The sequence below is a fragment of the Perca fluviatilis genome, chromosome 12 (assembly GCF_010015445.1).
Source record: "Perca fluviatilis chromosome 12, GENO_Pfluv_1.0, whole genome shotgun sequence".
In the NCBI taxonomy this organism is placed as follows: domain Eukaryota; kingdom Metazoa; phylum Chordata; class Actinopteri; order Perciformes; family Percidae; genus Perca; species Perca fluviatilis.
In genome coordinates, this window is record NC_053123.1 from 15,117,538 (window position 1) to 15,136,222 (window position 18,685).

The 18,685-nt window shown below is 42.1% G+C and overlaps 1 protein-coding gene across 3 annotated transcripts in view; it reads left to right on the forward strand.

Moving 5' to 3' along the window:
* Positions 1–18,156, forward strand: part of LOC120569630 (protein FAM126B) — a 49,324-nt gene extending 31,168 nt beyond the window's left edge. For 2 of the 3 annotated variants that reach the window (XM_039817588.1, XM_039817589.1), the window contains exons 7-13: positions 2,351–2,466; positions 4,253–4,348; positions 5,135–5,251; positions 8,872–8,959; positions 9,160–9,316; positions 10,073–10,246; positions 13,565–18,156. In XM_039817588.1, the coding sequence (XP_039673522.1) occupies positions 2,351–2,466; positions 4,253–4,348; positions 5,135–5,251; positions 8,872–8,959; positions 9,160–9,316; positions 10,073–10,246; positions 13,565–14,274 (1,458 nt within the window). In that variant the 3' untranslated portion in view covers positions 14,275–18,156. The remainder of the gene's footprint in view (positions 1–2,350; positions 2,467–4,252; positions 4,349–5,134; positions 5,252–8,871; positions 8,960–9,159; positions 9,317–10,072; positions 10,247–13,564) is intronic. The other variant, XM_039817590.1, reaches the window with a different exon arrangement.
* The last annotated feature ends 529 nt before the right edge of the window (positions 18,157–18,685 follow it).

The window sequence follows — 18,685 nt, forward strand, 5'->3', positions numbered from 1 at the left end:
TTTTTGAAACCTGGTCCCAGGGGGAAAAAATTCGATAACGCCGCCCTTGCGGCTTCATTTGGACGGCGAAGCAGCATACTTGTGTATCGATGATGTCATCGCCACACCTCTGGACCTCTTATCCCGCGACGACGTCTCACAACAACAACAACAACAACAATAACAATACACTATTGGTCCACACAAACGATTCCTTGCACTAGCCATTTTCGTCGTTTTCTTCTTGTGTTTGGTTTCTTCTTCTACTCTATTTGTATACAGCGCGCAAGCTTTATGCGCACGCTCCGCCTCTTCTCCGTTTTTGGTGAATTTCTGTAGCAGAAACAGCGCCACCTATAGGCCTGGAATATGAAGTAGCGTGTTGAGTCATTTACAAATGGATCCGTTTGGACGTAACTATTCTTGAAACAAAGCCAGGGAAAACGGGGGGAAAAAAGATTGTTTTGGTACGTGTGGATGTGGCCTTAGAGTGTTGCCATTTTGTTTTGAGCATTCTAACACCTGAAGTCTCTCTCTCTCTCTCTCTCTCTCTCTCTCTCTCTCTCTCTCTCTCTCTCTCTCTCTCTCTCTCTCTCTCCCAGAGCCACTTTTCTTTTTCTGTGTTTTTCACAAGTCTTATTTTGAAAACCTCTAGCGTAAAAAGTTTGGGCTGGCCATCAAGGACTAGCCAGGAATAAATCCATAACCGTTTGCACTTATACTCTCACTTAACTTTTCTTTGCTTTTCAGTCCTCTTTTATTTAGTTTTAGTCACTCACTCTGTCCTGGTTTGTGCAACGCCCCCAACTTTTTGACCTGACTGCTAAAACAGGGCACCGTATTGACTATTGTGTTGAGCTGGAATTCATTAGGAAGGTGTTTGTTTAACAGGACATGCTGACCTAGGAGCATTTACTGAGGGCGGAAAGAAGCAGTGTGTCTTGTTGTCCAGCTTTTTTTTTTCTGCTACTCAAAGCAGAGCAAAATGTGTACAGGATATTTTCATACAGTATGATGGCACTCAGTGGGTGCTGGTGTGTGAGTGTTAGTGAGTGTTGATGAGACTACAGCGTGTGCTGAGGGCGATTTATCGCTGTAATTGCAAGCTTGAGAGGCTCTTCCCTCCATGCTGTGAGAATGAAGAAAGCATGGAGGCGGGGGGGGGGGTTTCGTGTGTTCGTGAATCACAACAAGCTTCCTAGGCTGTAGTACAGCTCCACACATCACAGGCCTCCAGCATTAGCATACACTCCAGTCTCTCTTTTAATCCATCCTCCCATGCTTCTCTGCTCAGGATCGCCCAAGATACTTAGGACAGAATATCAATTAAATTTCGGGGTGACATTTTTGCTCTGCTCGCCATCAGAATAAAGTGGCCTTGTGACATATTCTCAGTTGGACATAAATCACTTTTTCAGTCGTTACCTGAGCCACTTCCTCTTTCTATTTTACCAATGAAAGAAAGAGAAGATTTAACATGAATTTGCTTATTGCCATACCAACCATATTTGCTAGGAATGTGATAAAAGGTACAGTATACTCTATATACCTTTTGCCAATAATTATAAAATATAATTACAAATCAAAAAGATCAACAGAAGCAAAAGGTGGAAGGCTTTACAATTTAAAAAAAAAAAAAAAAAAAAAAAGGGAAATTGTTTAACAATAGTAAGCCGCAGAGATCTCGTCTCATGATCTGTTTAGTCAGTAGATGACAGCCTAAACGAGTGCCTGACTCATTAAAGGTATCTCATGTGATGTGTGAAATAGCACCCTGACATGTTCCCTTTCAAAGGTTGTTTTATTTTAGTGAATTAGCTTTTATCATGTCAGATGAGGTGGCTCACTTCCACTATAAAACACTGCAGGAAACCCTGACCTGTCAGTTTTTGTGTGCAGACGCCTTTTAAGAAAGTGGAGAGACTCAAATAGAAACGTGGCTTAAGTAGTTGGAAGAAGGTAGGGCAGAACTCCTGAGCCTAATGTTGCATGAAGGACTTTGTAGCAGATACAGGGGAAATTGCAACACATATCCTTTAGTGGAGAAGTTCTACAGCAATTCATCAACTAAAATTGGAGAAAAAAAATCCAAATTCTTTTTAAACTGATAACAAAGAAATTAGGTGCTGTCAGTTAATCCAATCAGAGGGGAGAGTTTGGCAGAAGCCCAGTTGGAAAATCTGACAACTATCGCAGCAGTTTTCCATCTGAGCACAGCTCGGTTTGTCAATCAACAGCCTGAAGGGCACAGCAGCTTGTGTGCGCCCTGCTATAATCGCAACATCATCACTGCCAATTTACTAGCATGTTGTAAGATCCACCATAGTGGACAAGTGTTTAATTAACTTTTGTTTTTCTTTTGTGTGTGTAGCCTTCTAGCCTGGGATCCATGGCACTGACAGAGGGGGCCCTCTGTCAACATGACCTGATCAGAGTGGTGTACAGCGGCCTCCACCCACAGAGAGAGACCTTCACAGCTCAGAACAGGTACCTCTTCGACTCCACCAGCTGTTAACAGAGAGGGAATAATCTGAGACACAGCAACGTCACAGAACAGATTAAATTGCAGCAGTTTAGAGACATTGTGCCAAGTCTACCAGACTGAATGACTTACCAGCGGGCAAAACCTTTTGTTGCATTTTGGATACAGAGAAGTGGCAGCGCTGTAGACCGTTCAGCCTCAGTGAACACAGGTGACACCACCAGACTTTCATCATCTCTTGTATTTATAAATTTTATGTTTCTTTCAACTCACATCCTTCTCCATAAGATGAAGAAGACCTTTTAAGATGATCAGAGCAAAACCCTTGACTCTAAATCGGCCTCCTCTGGCCAGACTCAGCAGGCCTGAAAGCTTTTTTGGCTCTCCCAATTTCTCTGCTGCTGTGGATGAATGATAATCTTAGCATAGTAATGAAGCGTGCCAGAAAATGGTCTGCTGTATGTTGCAGTGACCCATGCGCAGAGATAGAAACCTAATCGGCTCTGATACTTCAGATGTGTAAGAGCAACACAGATAACACTGGTCATCCTGCGCATTGTCCAGAGCAGTGTGGCCCTCAGTGTGATGAACATAGAGTGTCATAAATATGGTGAATGGATTTCAGCAGGGCCATGCCTCATAGCTTATCTGGAAACCCATTTGTGTGCCTGGGCCTGAGATAGCGTTTATGAGAAGAAAGCCCAAAGCTCCTGAGAGGTGCCGGCTCACTCCGACTAATGATATACAACCAGGCCATTTACCTCCCCCTGCGCACAGAGTCAATTATGGCCCTTACACTTGAGGTCCTCCTCCTTGTTGTCTTCCATCTCACACAACACACACACACACTCTGAAACACACATGCACCAAATAGAGATGCACAATATTGATATTTTCACAGATATCTGATTTTGTTTTTCTATCATTTCAATACCATCATTTACCCTTTCACCATACCAGTGTTATCAATGATGCCATGCAAACGCTGCTTCGGTCCCAATTGATCTCTACACAAGTTACTATTGTCAAGTATCTGCAGTCCGTCAAAGGTGTCAAGAGGTGATCACAAATCACTTCAACTCAAAATTTATTTTGGCTTTAAATTAAATTTTAAACATCTCTGTTATTGCAATTATGCTACATCAGGTGGAGTCTTGACAGCTCCATGCAATCTGCTGCGTCAAGTGAAAATGAGACCTGAGCTAGTAATTCACATTACATTTAAACAGAAATGGCCTTTAGTTTTAAAAAAGGCACCCTTTTTATTAACAGTTGAATCATACCCATATATTGCAATATGTCAGATACAATTCTGATGTCAATTCCAGTACTAATTACTGCCTTATTGGCAAAGATTGTACCAATAAGCTATAGTCTCACACACTGCATTTGGCCTGATTCTATACAACTGACACGGTGTGTGTGTGTGTTGAGAGTTTGAGGGTGATTAGTGTAGTATAATAGGCTGTGCATCTACATACAGTACGTATAGTAGTTCACAATGAACAAAACTGTTTAGGCAAGCAGTTTGCTTAACAGACTATTTTACAGTTCAGAGTTCATAAATTGCTTGAGCAACTCTAAATAATTGTCTACAGCAAGGGTGTCACAGAAATTAGTGGATAGAATGTTAACCAAAAATGCATAAGTTGGGGTTTAGGTTTAGCTGAAATCAGATGATCAGTTTTCAAATTTTCATATGATATAATTTTGTTTGCGCAATAACTTAGTTAATTAGAACCTAATGATAGTCTGTATTACTGTGCTTGATTTATTGTTTTCTGGTTGCAGGTTTGAAGTGCTGTGTTTCCTCATGCTCTGCTACAACTCTGCCGTGGTGTACATGCCCCTATCTTCCTATCAGTCAGTATGCAGAATGAGCTCACGGTAAGGAAAACACATGTGAAAAGCATGCCTTTCTGTGTGTCTTTTATCACCCACAGCCTTGTCCTTTTTGTACCCAGTTAGTGACCACCCTCTCCTCTTTTACCTCCATTACTTGCTTTACTGAATCTAGCATTAAATCACCACCTTTACCATGTAGCCATACGCTGACCTCGATACGGACTGTCCTGGTTGCAGGAGGATTTGATACCATAATAAGTACTATTCTGTTAGGGCTTAGTTGTCTGTGATTGGCCAAATGAAAGCATCCCTGCTGGATGCCTGTCTGAGTCTGTCCATCTGGGCTACACTGAGATGCCCTGGAGTTAGGAGAAAGAATCAATGTGGAATTCACAATATGAGGCTCTGTAGTGGAGCCGCCGGCCGGTGATTGTCCCACCACAGCACGCAGACGGTTCAGGATATGAAGACTTCCCTACTGTGAGTGAGCAGACTGACAACGCCTGAAGCAAGCTCGGTCTAGACATACGGCAAACTGTGACTGTGAAGATTTCAGAGTACAATGCTCACGAGAACAATGCTCACTGTTTGAATTTAGCCTCTATGTGTAGAACATCCCATCGTCTAACTTTGCCTGACCTCTACAAGTGTGAAGTAGTTAAAAATTTGCTCCCCTTGGTCACTGTTTGATATGTTTGCACTTTCTGTGTCGTTTACTGGGGAAGTGACTGATTTTGTTGTTCTTCTCAGCTGATCTATGCTACCTCCCTTTTGCAGTATGACTTTACTCACCTTACTTTCGTGACTGTATTTGTGTTCTTTCCTCAGGCTGTGCGTATGTGGCTTCCCCCGGCAGCAGCAGAAGCTTTGGAGGGAACCTTGCAACCGTGTGCTGTTGGACCCCGAGTTCATGGTGCAGATGCTGACTGCAGTTTATCACGCCATGTATGTACCTTTTTTATAGCTGCAATAATGAGTTGTTCATTTACACATCCAGCAGTGATGGAGCAACACTATAATTCATGTGGAGTTGTTTGTGGCCACCTGGTGCCCAATATTCTCTCTTGTTAGCACTGTTTTTGGTCTAACAACTCCTGCTGGTAATTTCTGTCTCTTTAGCTGCTAAATCTTCCACTATGTTCACCAGCTACAGTGCCTTGCGAAAGTATTCGGCCCCCTTGAACTTTTTGACCTTTTGCCACATTTCAGGCCTCAAACATAAAGATATAAAACTGTAATTTTTTGTGAAGAATCAACAACAAGTGGGACACAATCATGAAGTGGAACGAAATTTATTGGATATTTCAAACCTTTTAAACAAATAAAAAACTGAAATATTGCGTGCAAAATTATTCAGCCCCTTAAGTTAATACTTTGTAAGCGCCACCTTTTGCTGCGATTACAGCTGTAAGTCGCTGGGGTATGTCTATCAGTTTTGCACATGCGAGACTGACATTTTTGCCCATTCCTCCTTGCAAAACAGCTCGAGCTCAGTGAGGTTGGATGGAGAGCGTTTGTGAACAGCAGTTTTCAGTTCTTTCCACAGATTCTCGATTGGATTCAGGTCTGGACTTTGACTTGGCCATTCTAACACCTGGATATGTTTATTTGTGAACCATTCCATTGTAGATTTTGCTTTATGTTTTGGATCATTGTCTTGTTGGAAGACAAATCTCTGTCCCAGTCTCAGGTCTTTGGCAGACTCCATCAGGTTTTCTTCCAGAATGGTCCTGTATTTGGCTCCATCCATCTTCCCATCAATTTTAACCATCTTCCCTGTCCCTGCTGAAGAAAAGCAGGTCCAAACCATGATGCTGCCACCACCATGTTTGACAGTGGGGATGGTGTGTTCAGGGTGATGAGCTGTGTTGCTTTTACGCCAAACATAACGTTTTGCATTGTTGCCAAAAAGTTCGATTTTGGTTTCATCTGACCACAGCACCTTCTTCCACATGTTTGGTGTGTCTCCCAGGTGGCTTTTGGCAAACTTTAAACAACACTTTTTATGGATATCTTTAAGAAATGGCTTTCTTCTTGCCACTCTTCCATAAAGGCCAGATTTGTGCAGTATACGACTGATTGTTGTCCTATGGACAGAGTCTCCCACCTCAGCTGTAGATCTCTGCAGTTCATCCAGAGTGATCATGGGCCTCTTGGCTGCATCTCTGATCAGTCTTCTCCTTGTATGAGCTGAAAGTTTAGAGGGACGGCCGGGTCTTCGTAGATTTGTAGTGGTCTGATACTCCTTCCATTTCAATATTATCGCTTGCACAGTGCTCCTTGGGATGTTTAAAGCTTGGGAAATCTTTTTGTATCCAAATCCGGCTTTAAACTTCTCCACAACAGTATCTCGGACCTGCCTGGTGTGTTCCTTGTTCTTCATGATGCTCTCCGCTTTACCTACGGACCTCTGAGACTATCACAGAGCAGGTGCATTTATAGAGACGCTGATTACACACAGCTGGATTCTATTTATCATCATTAGTCATTTAGGTCAACATTGGGTCATTCAGAGATCCTCACTGAACTTCTGGAGAGAGTTTGCTGCACTGAAAGTAAAGGGGCTGAATAATTTTGCACGCCCACTTTTTCAGTTTTTTATTTGTTAAAAAAGTTTGAAATAGCCAATGAATTTCGTTCCACTTCATAATTGGGACCCACTTGTTGTTGATTCTTCACAAAAAATTACAGTTTTATATCTTTATGTTTGAGGCCTGAAATGTGGCAAAAGGTCGAAACGTTCAAGGGGGCCGAATACTTTCGCAAGGCACTGTAGGCACTATCAGTGTCCTTCTAATGTTTGGTACTGAACAGCTACTAGTACAAAAACAGTCTGAAAACAGCTGCCTGCTGCAGCCAAAAATGACCCTATGGGATCGGTGAGAGTAAACCAACACTGTAAAATAGCAGCGGGACAGCTAAACAATGAGCTGAAACTTGCTATGAATCTCTGTAAAGCCGAGGGGAGCTGTAGATAAAGGTGATAATTCTAGCGACCTTTTTCAAATTGCCACATTGTTTTCACATCGTCATTTGATACATTGTTATTAAAAAAAATGTAAATGATTATAGTAGCTGCTTTAAGTGGCTTTCATCCATGGCCTTTCACATCAGCAATCTTTATTGGAAGATTATTGAGGACACTGCATAACAGGTAACCGGTAATTGGTAGGAAGATAATCTCGTGTTTGTTGCTCACCTCAACAGATAGCATCATGCACATGAGATCCTTGGTGAGCTACATATAACAGTGTTTCTCAATTTGTTATTGTACCTCTGCGGGGCATCACTAATGAGGGCAGTCTCTCTTCTTGTTTTGCTGCGATATACTGCAGAAAATCTCCAACAGCATTTGATGAAGACAGAAGCTTCCCACTGTACAGACTTTTATATTTAATTTATTATTATATCTGCAGTGCATTGTGGGAGCAGGTGATTTCATGCCCTATGAGGAGGACAGTCGTTGCAAAGCTAAGTGCGCCTCCACGATGATAGTTTATCCTCGGAGGTGCATCCCCTGATACGATAGTGACTGGAATCACCACTGTTGAGGATGGTGTAGCAAGAACAGGGGGGAGAGGAGGAGGATGCATTCTGTCTCACTGCCCCAAAGAGGGTACACAGCAGCAATCAGGAGATTGGAGCAGTCAATGCCGCTGGAAAAAAACAACACATGAAGGGCAGATAAACCATGAATCCACAGCTCCACACATGCAGAGGGACCTTGGCACTGGTTGAGGACACTCTGGGATTTGGGTTAATATGTCTGCTAATGCTACAATGCTGTAATACCACATAGAGAGAGAGGGAGAGTGGGGGAGACACACAGGGATATCGGAACAAATAGACACACATTTTAGTTTTTCTTCTAACAAGTTTGAAATGTATTCAGACTGATTTTCCAGCCTTTACAACATCAGAGAGTCTGTTTTAACCTGCCCATTCATTCCATCTTTTTCATCTTGAGTTTAAAGGAAACCAAACGCATTTTTCCCTGGCTGTGTGATTATTTCATGTGCAGGACCAGATCAAAGAGAGCTCAGCCATGCAGTTCTAATTCTTTTCTTTTTATTTTAATGTGTAATGTATTTATTTCTTGTTGCTGTTCCTTTTAATCCCTCTACGGGGTTGTGACATCACCCCATGCAAAGCTAAAGACATCCGTCATCCTCTTTTAGCAAAGAGCCAGGTGACGAACACAAAGATTTCCCTACACCTACACTTACATTCATCATTTCCTCACACTATTTGCACCTTATTTGAAAACATTAAATTCACACAAATTAGTGATTCTAACGGTTTCATAATTGCCAAATATGCATGGTGAAGTTCTTCTGCGTGCATTTTTGTGATTTGATTAAGAGATGTATGTGTTCCCTTTAAGTCCCTTTACCTTTGTAAGACTGACTGAAGCTGCAGGCATTACTAAATAACTAATTCTAGTTCACGGGGATGTGACTCAGACATCAAAGTATCTTGTCAGGCACTCCTATTCTCTCAAATAAGCTCACAACATGACGTTGTTAAATGCCGGTGTGCGTGCATTTGTGTTTTGTGATGTGTAGATACAATGGGGAGTGGGAGATGGGGCAGGAAGCCCTGGAGGACATTCTGTACAGAGCCCAGCTGGAGCTTTACTCCCAGCCTCTCTTGGTAAGAGCAACAGCACCATGTCTGTGGAGTGAATCCATGTTTCCCACATGTCAGCTCAGGCTCTGCACAATACTTAAAATCCGTAATGATGATGATGATGCCAAATCGGGGTCATAATCAGGCTTCAAATCTTGTAATACCTTCCTGGTTTTATCATTGAACTGCTTATCGATCTGCATCTGTGTATGTCTCATCTCCAGCTGGGGAACGCCATGAAGAACTCGCTGCCAGACAGGGCTCCCGATGAGCCGCGGGGGCGCAAGGTGCTCCAGGTGGAGGTGACACCCACCATTAGCCGCATTTCTATCTCAGCCATCACCACCGCCTCCATACGACGCCACCGCTGGAAGAGAGAGGGTAAGACTGCAGCAACCCTGGCTCATGGCTGAAGCACACAGCAAAGAGAATCAGGAGAGATCTCAGTAGATGTGACCGCACAGTAGATCCATTACAATACTTTTTTTTTTTTTTTTTATTACCCTCGTTATTTATTTAGCACTCTAGGGTTGGTTGGAGTTCTGTTATGCAAGAAAAAGCCCCAGTGTTCAGTTATGATTCAAGCTGTAAACTTACAAACTTTTTTTTTTTTTTCGATCAGTGAAAGACCGCAAGAGGGAACTATTTGGTGAGAGAATGACTTTTCTGGTGGTTGACCTTAACAGTGAGAAGGAAATCTGTTTCTCTGTAAACCAGCCACACCATTAGCATCGTCCAAAGGGTGTTTCATGTCCGTTATTGTATGTAATTGTGGTCATATAGTCTCTGTGTCGCAGTGCTTGTGCCACTCACTGCTCCTTATTGCTCAGTTTTTGCTTGTCTTGTCTTATCAATTGTGTGCAGTGCTTTCTATCACCAGTTAAATGTATGGTTTGCGGTTTAAGAGAAACTCATGACAAAATGGTGCCTGTAGATTCTACTGACTACATTTTGGCCACTAGATGGGTGATTAATGGGGCAGCTCCTTTTTAAAATAACATTGCGTTCATTTTGTAAATCTACAAATGAATTTACAGACAGCGGTTAGCCCTGCTGTGCCCATGATGAGGCCCAAATCGGTTGACGCTTGCTGCCACTAAAGAAACACGTTTCCCCGTCTGTGTTGTTGACTCCCAGATTGTTTTGACTACTCAACCGGTGCAGACTTGAGCCTCATCGTCAATCCTCCTAGCCTCGCCCAGCACCACCACACTCCCTGGGACCCCGCAGCCAAAGAGGAGAGAGAAGGGCGGCCTCACAGCCACCACAGCAGCAGCAGCAGCAGCATCATCCCCCCCATCACATTTGAGGGTATGGGACAGGGGCGGACACTCAGAGCAGAGAGGGTCTCAGGAGGAGGTGCCCCTTTTGATCTGTATCCCCTCAACCCTCCTCCTCCCTCTCCTCCTACTCCTCCTCAACGTCAGGGGGTTAACACTGCTGTTCCCATTTTGGCTGCCTCTTCAATTCCCCAGAGTATACTAACTCATCCAGTCTATAAGACCCTCAGCCACCACCACTATTTTTCGTCTCATCCGAGAATGGAAGAGTCGCCTATTCTGGGTTTGAAGGAAGTGTGGCTAGTGGCCATTTTGCATGGGCCTGTCATCATGTCATATCCTCTCTTTTTCCTTATCATGTCTCCAACGTACTTTAGACTGCTGCCCTTGTCACTCACTGAGCATGTTCAGTGCCCAGCCTGCAGCTTGACCTTTTACTCTGGGCTTTCTTAACTCTCCATGTCTGATAAAAGGTATTATAGATTTATTTTTTTCGGTAGTTCTAAAAATAATGTAGTTCAGAAAAAGATTTTTTCTTATTTTTTTTTTTTACAAAACTGGCACAGAGCAACAGACATCCTGTTTCTGTTGTGCCCCTCGCGGTGCTTGACAGCACCACAAATTTTCGGTCACTCCAGCAGCAAACCATCTGCTGCCGCCATGCTGCAGGAAGAGGGCTTCCATTTTGTTTCTTAGTCCAGCAGCTTTATTGTATGCTAATTTTGTGTCCGGCCACATTTCCTTTCCTCAGCTCAGTGAGTGGGAACCAGCCCTTCATCATGCATGCGCACGCTACGGCAAGCTTCGAATTTTTCCACTAAAACATGAAACCCTGGAACACTAACATTTCAAATGACGAGGCCAAGTGAGCAGACTGAATATTGTCAAGGTTTTCAAATCCCAATGCTTTGAACTGCAAAGGCTACTTCACTACCAGGGAGTTATATGGCCCATTTTTTCTTGTTGATTGTGTGTCCATTTCCATGTGTGATTGCTACATTTTCTTTTTTTTTCCCAAATCTTGAAACATCATTCAGATCCTTTTGTCACGACTGAAGATTAGCTCATTCCTCGGCTTAACAGTCTGAGTGCCACCCCGTCTTCTTTCCATGATCGTTGATTTAACTCGGTGCAACTGTGGTGAAAGAACCCCCAAAGTTGTTTCATAAGATAGAAATCTGCCACCCAGTTAGGAGAGAACTGTGATTATTTAAAAAGACGATTGATCACTCAGTGTCTGTGTATATTTACTGGACATTCTGTTGCAGAAAGAAATATCTTAACACATGACCTTCAGTTTTGGGCTGCATTGCAGTGATATTGGAAACGACCATACGGATGGCTTTTCAGGTTTAATCCCGTTAACTACAAATTGCATTTACTTTGTGTCAACACTATTTTCCACGGTATAGCATACATATTTTGATTGTCAGTACTACTACTAGTACTACTAATCCCTCCTGGGGAAAATAGAATAGATTTCCCTTCTTTCTTGGAAGTCATTGGTTTCCATTCATTTCACTTCACAGTGAAAATAAACGTGAAGACTCAAGCTAGCTACTCTAATAGTCAATATTCCATCGCTTTATTTTTTGTTTTGCCATTGAGAGAAAAAAAGGGACAGTTTTAAAATTGTTAAGGATGCTTGGATCTTAGATTTGGTTAATTCAGCTGCCAAACATGTTTTTAATGCTAGACCTTAAAAAGAACAACACAGTGGATATACGTCATGTTTTTTTTTTTTTATTATAATGTAGCCATGATAATAAATGCTTTTTAACTTAAATATTTTAACAAAGCTGCATGCTTCAAGTTTTCGGGGAATCCACTTCCCTACATGTCGACATTGTTTGCCTACATCAGGAGCACCTTCTTTGTGTTACATCGCTGCCAGATCCAAGTAGCGCTTCCTTCCTTGTTTTTGTTATTACAGAACTTACATTATCCTTTTCACATGCCCCTGCTCCACAGTTGCATTAGCACACAGTAAAAATAACATATTCAAAATGAAGGCAAAGAAACATTACCATAGTGGATTATCCGTCTTAAGTACATTTTAGGCTCTGCAGACTGATTTATGTTGCAATGACCGGAAACAATAGCAAGCGTTGTTGCACAAACAAACGTAAGCAAATTGTAGTCAAAAGGCTAAAACATGGAAAACACTGCTATGGTCATTTAATTGCAAAGCTTTGAAGAACTTTCAGCTCTTCATCTGAGATTGGACTGACTTGTAATGGCTTGCAGACTGGCCCATTTAGCCTTGTGGACTGTCAGCTCTAACTGGAGTACTATTGATCTGATGAGGTGTATGGACCCGCCTCGGTGCTCTCCACAGAGTGGCAGGCTCAAGTCTCGGCTGGCCGACCATCTGACAGCTGGGTTACTGCTGCAAGAGAAACGAGGGATGGGGCAGGAGAGCATGCGTCTTCTCCTCATGTTATATTTGCATGTCAGTCCAGACCTTTTCTTCTCGATTTCTCCATTTCTTTTCTGGTGCTGCCTGTGGTTCCCTGTCGTCAAATTTTGCTTGTCCCAACGATGCATGACGAAGACAGACGGCTGATCCTCTGTCTCTTCTGTTTAACAGGCTTTACCCTGCATACTGTATGTCAATAACATGCTTTTTTTTCTAACTCAATGTATCATCTTTTTCCCTTTCAGCTTTCAAAGGAGTTCATAGATGGATTATTAAATGTTTAATTGTTTAGATGTCTTCATGTCAATGTTGTGCCCGTTGCATCAAATTATCACCTGATAACAATTGTCTAATATATATGGATTATTATGACATATTTTGCTAGACAAGCTCTGCTCTCTTATCTGGCAGGTTATTGAATTCAAACTTTTCCAAAACAAACAGCAAGTTAGATTTTAGCCGTGAGATGAGCAAAGTCCAACGTCATTGTGCAGCGTATTGAATTGAACCTTTGGTGCATAACGAGTTAGCTAGAGAAGCAGCATGGTTTGTTGAGTGTGCTAGAAGGCTTTTCATTTAGTTTGCTAATTTGTTCTACATAATTTATAACTAACTTTATATAACTTTATTTCTCAGATTAATTAGTTTGTCGCAGGCCTTACATCATTGTTAACAAGAATCAGCCGCTATAACTATAACTATTAATAGTAATTGATTTATTAGTATTTTGAAAGTGCTGTGTCAAGATTTTCTTCTCTTTTAAAAAATAAAATAAAATAAAATGAATATGCGCCACAAGACTTAGGGTTAAAAGTTAAACTTAAAAGTTTACTTACTTTTGTCAACATTACCTTCGTTGTCTGACCTTGCTTACTTTTCTGTTTGTCTATCATGCTTTCGTTCTGTCTGTTCGTGTCTGTTCATGTTCAGATGCTGATGGTATGAGCGGCGGGGAAGATTCCTTCAACGTCAACGACCCAGACGAGGGTTTCTCCTCCGGGGCATCTAACAGCAGCCAGCCCAGTGGCACCAAGGCGGGCGGCAGTGTGGGGCCGCGGGGCGGCAGCCTGAACAGCAGCAGCAGCAGCATCAAGAAAGCCATCACGGCCCGGCTGTCTCGGGACAAAGAGAGAGAGCGGGAGAAGGAGCGGGAGAAGGAGCGGGAGAAGGAGCGGGAGAAGGAGCGGGAGAAGGAGAGGGAGAGGGAGCGGGAAGCCGAGAAACAGGCAGATTTGTTAGCGGATCACCAGGCTGTTGTGAGGCGGCACCACCAGAGGCACCAATCGCCTCCAGCCAGCATCACATTGGATGCCATCCAGCTGAGCCCCATAAAGAAGCACCTGAGCTTCCCTACGGGGCCCATGCTGGTGCGGACTGGCAGCACCTCCTCCAGCAAGTCCTTTGACTGCATGAATTTCAACCTGAATGGAGGCGATGATGAGCGAGAGAAGGCGGCAGGGGGCTCTGACAAGGAAGGAGGGCTTCCAGCAGGCGGCTCCCACCGCCACTCCACCATTAGCCTGAAGGAGGAGCACCTCATCAGGCCAGAGGACGCCCAGGATCTCCTGTCTCCTGGAGCTCCTCTCACCAAGCAGTCCCGCTCCCCCAGCTTCAACATGCAGATCATATCACAGGTCTAACTACAGCGCAGGACATGGGACACACACACACACACACACACACACACACACACACACACACACACACACACACACACACACACACACACAGAACACCTGTTCATAACACTCATCCTCATGCAGTTTTTCTCTGCGACTCTTTACAACCCTATTATGAAAATGTTTGTCTACCTATACTGTATGTGTTGGTGTGTGTATGTGTGCGTGTGTGTGTGCTAAATAGTTGTGTCTCCACCCTTTTAACTTCCATTACAATCGTGACCTGCAGTCGTTGCTGGTGGGTTTAGCCTTACTGAAAATGGAACAAGAGAAAAGTAGGAAGTGATGACTGCCCATTGCTGTTACTACAGTCCAGCATGTCACTGCATCCTCCGTCTAACCCAGCTGAGCATTCCACACAAACTCCTCAAAAGAAGGAAGTGTTGAAAGAAAACTTGTAAGGATATATATATATATATATATATATATATATATATATATATATATATATAAATAAATAACATTTCAGATTTTTTGAGTTCCTGACTGAATCAGTCGACAATGAATCAGCAATAACACTTACCGTCGCTCCATGTAGAGAAGAGTGGGGATTATTGCTTTTTTTCATTCCTTCCCTTTTCATTCCCCGGGCTCACGTGCAATCGTTCTTGCTGATTATCTTCCTTGTTAATTGCTTCTTTTTTTAAGTAGGCATAAATGGTTTTAAATGAATAAAATTCCTTTTTAAATGTTTTTTTTTTTTTTTTTAATTAAATCACAACCCAAATAAGGTAGCATTTGTTCTTTACTTGTTTGACAGTTATTTGGCAGAAATCAGACAGATCCAACAGTTTATTATCTAGTCTTCAGCCCACGAACTTCCTTTTATTCTGTAATTATAATAGTCTCATTTGATCTATAAAATCTGACTTTTAAGATTGTTGTCAAACCAAACTGGAATGTGGTAAGGGTTTGTCTTGCCCCAAGCTTTTAACTGGACAAATCTAAAGAAATCCGTACTGTGCAGCTACAAGAGGAATGAATTCATCTTGTGACTTCAAATCTGAAGCTTAATCTTGTGGAAGAAGTGGATGAAAACATTGTTGACAGTGCAGCTTTGGGTCTGAAGCTGAAAGGCAATGACTGTATTTTATATTGGATTGTTATTATGGTTCAGACCATTGAATGGGTGCTTCCATCCCAACGCAGTTGTCAGTGTGTTTGTCAGGCTCTGGCTTGTGTGCGGTGTCATGTCTGAGCCGGTGACATACTGCCCTCTGGAGGCTCGTATTAGTCACTGCGCTTTCAGCAGTCACCATGACGATGGTCTCGCGCTTTGCACTCTGATTGGATGACCATGAAACATTTTGTTCTACCTCATTGTGTGTTCACCCTGCCACTCAGACGCCTGTCTCCCAATCACACGCAGGATTTAAAGATCCCCTTAGGTTTTAAACTGGGGGAGTAAATAGTGGGGACCAAACTGGTTTCACGCTGCAACTGTAATGACACTGTAAAATCTGTGCGTTCACGTGAGGAGTTTTGACTGAATATCTCGGCCTTGCGTTTCAGTTTAATCACACCATGCACAAAACCTAGCTGCAAAACAAGAACACAACGGTCTTCAGGTTTTCTGTCATATATCAAACAACCACATCAGGATTAACTTGATTATTTGAATTCCCTAGAAATGTCCTGCTGATCTTTTTTTTTATTTTTTTTTTGTCATTTTTGAAGTGCAATTTTTTTTATTCTCATGTGCATGGAGTTGGATCTTCTCTGCTGTTAAATGCCTGCATCTGCCTGCACAGTGCTAGCTAGCCTTCTGTAGTGCTCCCTGCCCAGGCTGAGTGATTTGAACATGGCGTGCTTGTCTGCATGTTTAGTGCCCTGCAAAGCACTGCTGTTTCAGATGCGTGAAACAGCCAGCGAGCCAAACCCAAGTCTCGTCCTCGTCTTTGCCAGATGTGCCAATACACATCCTCTCCTTAAGGAAATCTATGTTTTGCTTGGATGTCTTAAGTTAAAATGATTATTGCGTGTTCCGTTGACTGGTCTTATTTCAAAGTTAAGGGACAAAGAAAAAGGGATGTTTGGACTTACGGCTCTGCGTGCCCTTAGCTCTACCTATTTTGATATGAATATTCTTTTCACTCATCACAGGTGTGTGCGACACACTGGACTTTCACTGTCATCCCTATTTGCTGTTCACATGTAAAAGCAGTATATTATGCGTCTGTGTACCGTAGATGTCAGCTGTTGTATTGCATTTCCCATGTCTTGCTCAAGTGCTTATTTAAAATAAGGATGAATGATTAATGTATATAGACAAGTCAGTTCAGTCCGCAGTGAAAAATCCCACACACTCATGCTCCCGCTGTGCTGGAAACCTTCACAGCTGCTGCTCCTGGTCCTGAGTGAGTCCTGTGTGCGCTTTAGCCTTAAACATTTCAGGCCAAAAAGCCTTGATCGTCAGCTCTTTGGGCTCCCATGCTCCTCCTGGACTGGACTGTGTAAGAAGAAGAGGAGAGGAGGGCAGCTACAGTTCACACTCTCCCCTGCTCTGTCTGCTATCATCCCTGTGCTGTGTGGCTCACGAGCCGTGTTCCCATTTGCTGTATTTTACCGTGAGTTGAGTGGCACTTTTTTGCTGTTTTTATAACTGGTGACGTGTTCATGTCATTAATGAGTGCCCCTGACCAACGTTACCAGCAGCCATGTTGGTTCTGTAGGTTGACTTAGAGTAACGGATAGAGAAATATTCCTCAGTGTCTGATTTGCATGTTACCAGGGTGGGAAATGAACACCAGCCAGTGACTGTTGATACAACTGGACTATGGCTGGAAATTTGATCTGCTGTTTAATTTGGTAGTATAATGAGCCCTGAAATCCACATAAGGTCCACTTACATTTCAAAAAAGGTTTATATATAGGTGGTTAATAAAAAAAAGAAAAAAAAAAGGTTCAATGTGTACTTGGTCAGCCACTGTCGCTGGTGGACAAAGTTCATTTCCTGTCCTGCATGTGATAACTGTGGGCTTTGTTTTCATACAGTATAATGCACTTTAATCCATCCACCTCTTTCCTCAAGATAGTTATTGAAATGATATATGTGCAAACGTGTATACACTCAATGCAGGGTTTTAGTCTCTTTAAAGTAGTTCTATGTGATGTCACATCCAACACAATGCTATTTTTGTTAAAGTCTAAGGGTACAGCTGTTTATTATTTTTTTATTTTCAAAACCAAAAATAAAATATTAAGGGGTCTGGAAGGTCTCAGGAGTTTATTAAAAAGCCACATAAAAAAAAATATATATATATTTAAAAAAAATGGCAGCACCAAAATTTCTGTTCTTGAAGTCAGAATTGATTCTATGCAACATTTTTTCCCCTTTTTTGTTTTTGGTGTTACCGGCTTTCATTGATCCGTGTCGGGTGAGACGAGCAGATGCATTTAAGATGATTTTTTTAAATTGCAAGTGCTCAATAGCTTCCCCATTCAGTAATTCAGAGTGAAGGACCTCTCATGTGGGTGAAGAAGACCATCTAATTTTCATCCGACTGCGCTCACAAAGAGAACGCTGCACTGGGACTTTTGGTGCAGGCCGGGCCCTTCTGTGAGTTCGCTGCTCTGTGGCTCAAAGACGTCAGTTGGTGTATGAGATATAGACAGATTATCAATGATGAATCTAATCTAGATGCTCCGAGGAAAGCTGCTGGACGATGTGATAACACTGTACTATTGATGTTATATAAATGGAGAAAAAGACTTATTTTAAATCTTGTAAATATAAAATGTACAAAGGTGAAAGCAAGATAAATATAACAAACTGAAGATCAGCCTGAGATGTAGAGAGAAATTAATCTGTATATTGTTGAATAAATATTGTGCCGTAAGGGATATATCAGTGTCTGTCTGCTTTGTATGTGCAAGGGGTACAATATGATAGAGCTCAGTGACCCATCACCATACAACTGCTCTGTTATTAAGATCATTTCACAAATATCCACAGTACAGTTAGTTTTATTAAACTGTTTTACTAGGTGACAGTATTTACAAACAAGCTAACGTTTTCTCAACCTTTCTAACCTCAGATTTCTTCTTGATTCTACTTTGATAAGTCTCCTGAAAAATGACTTCTTATAGCTGCTGATGATGCAATAAATGTTGATCTAAAACCATGTTTATATTTTTGTAATAATTTATAACCAATTTACGGATCATTTTCCAAGCAAAAATCATTGCCTGGTTCCAGCCTCTGAAATATGAGAATTTCCTTTGTTGTCTACTGCGATAATAAACCATGACATTTCAGACCAATTAATCAGGAGCATAATCCACATATTAATTGATAATGACAATTATAAATTGCAACCCTAGTAATAAAATATGCGATTGAAATGCCTGTTTTAGTCAAACATTTTTAACT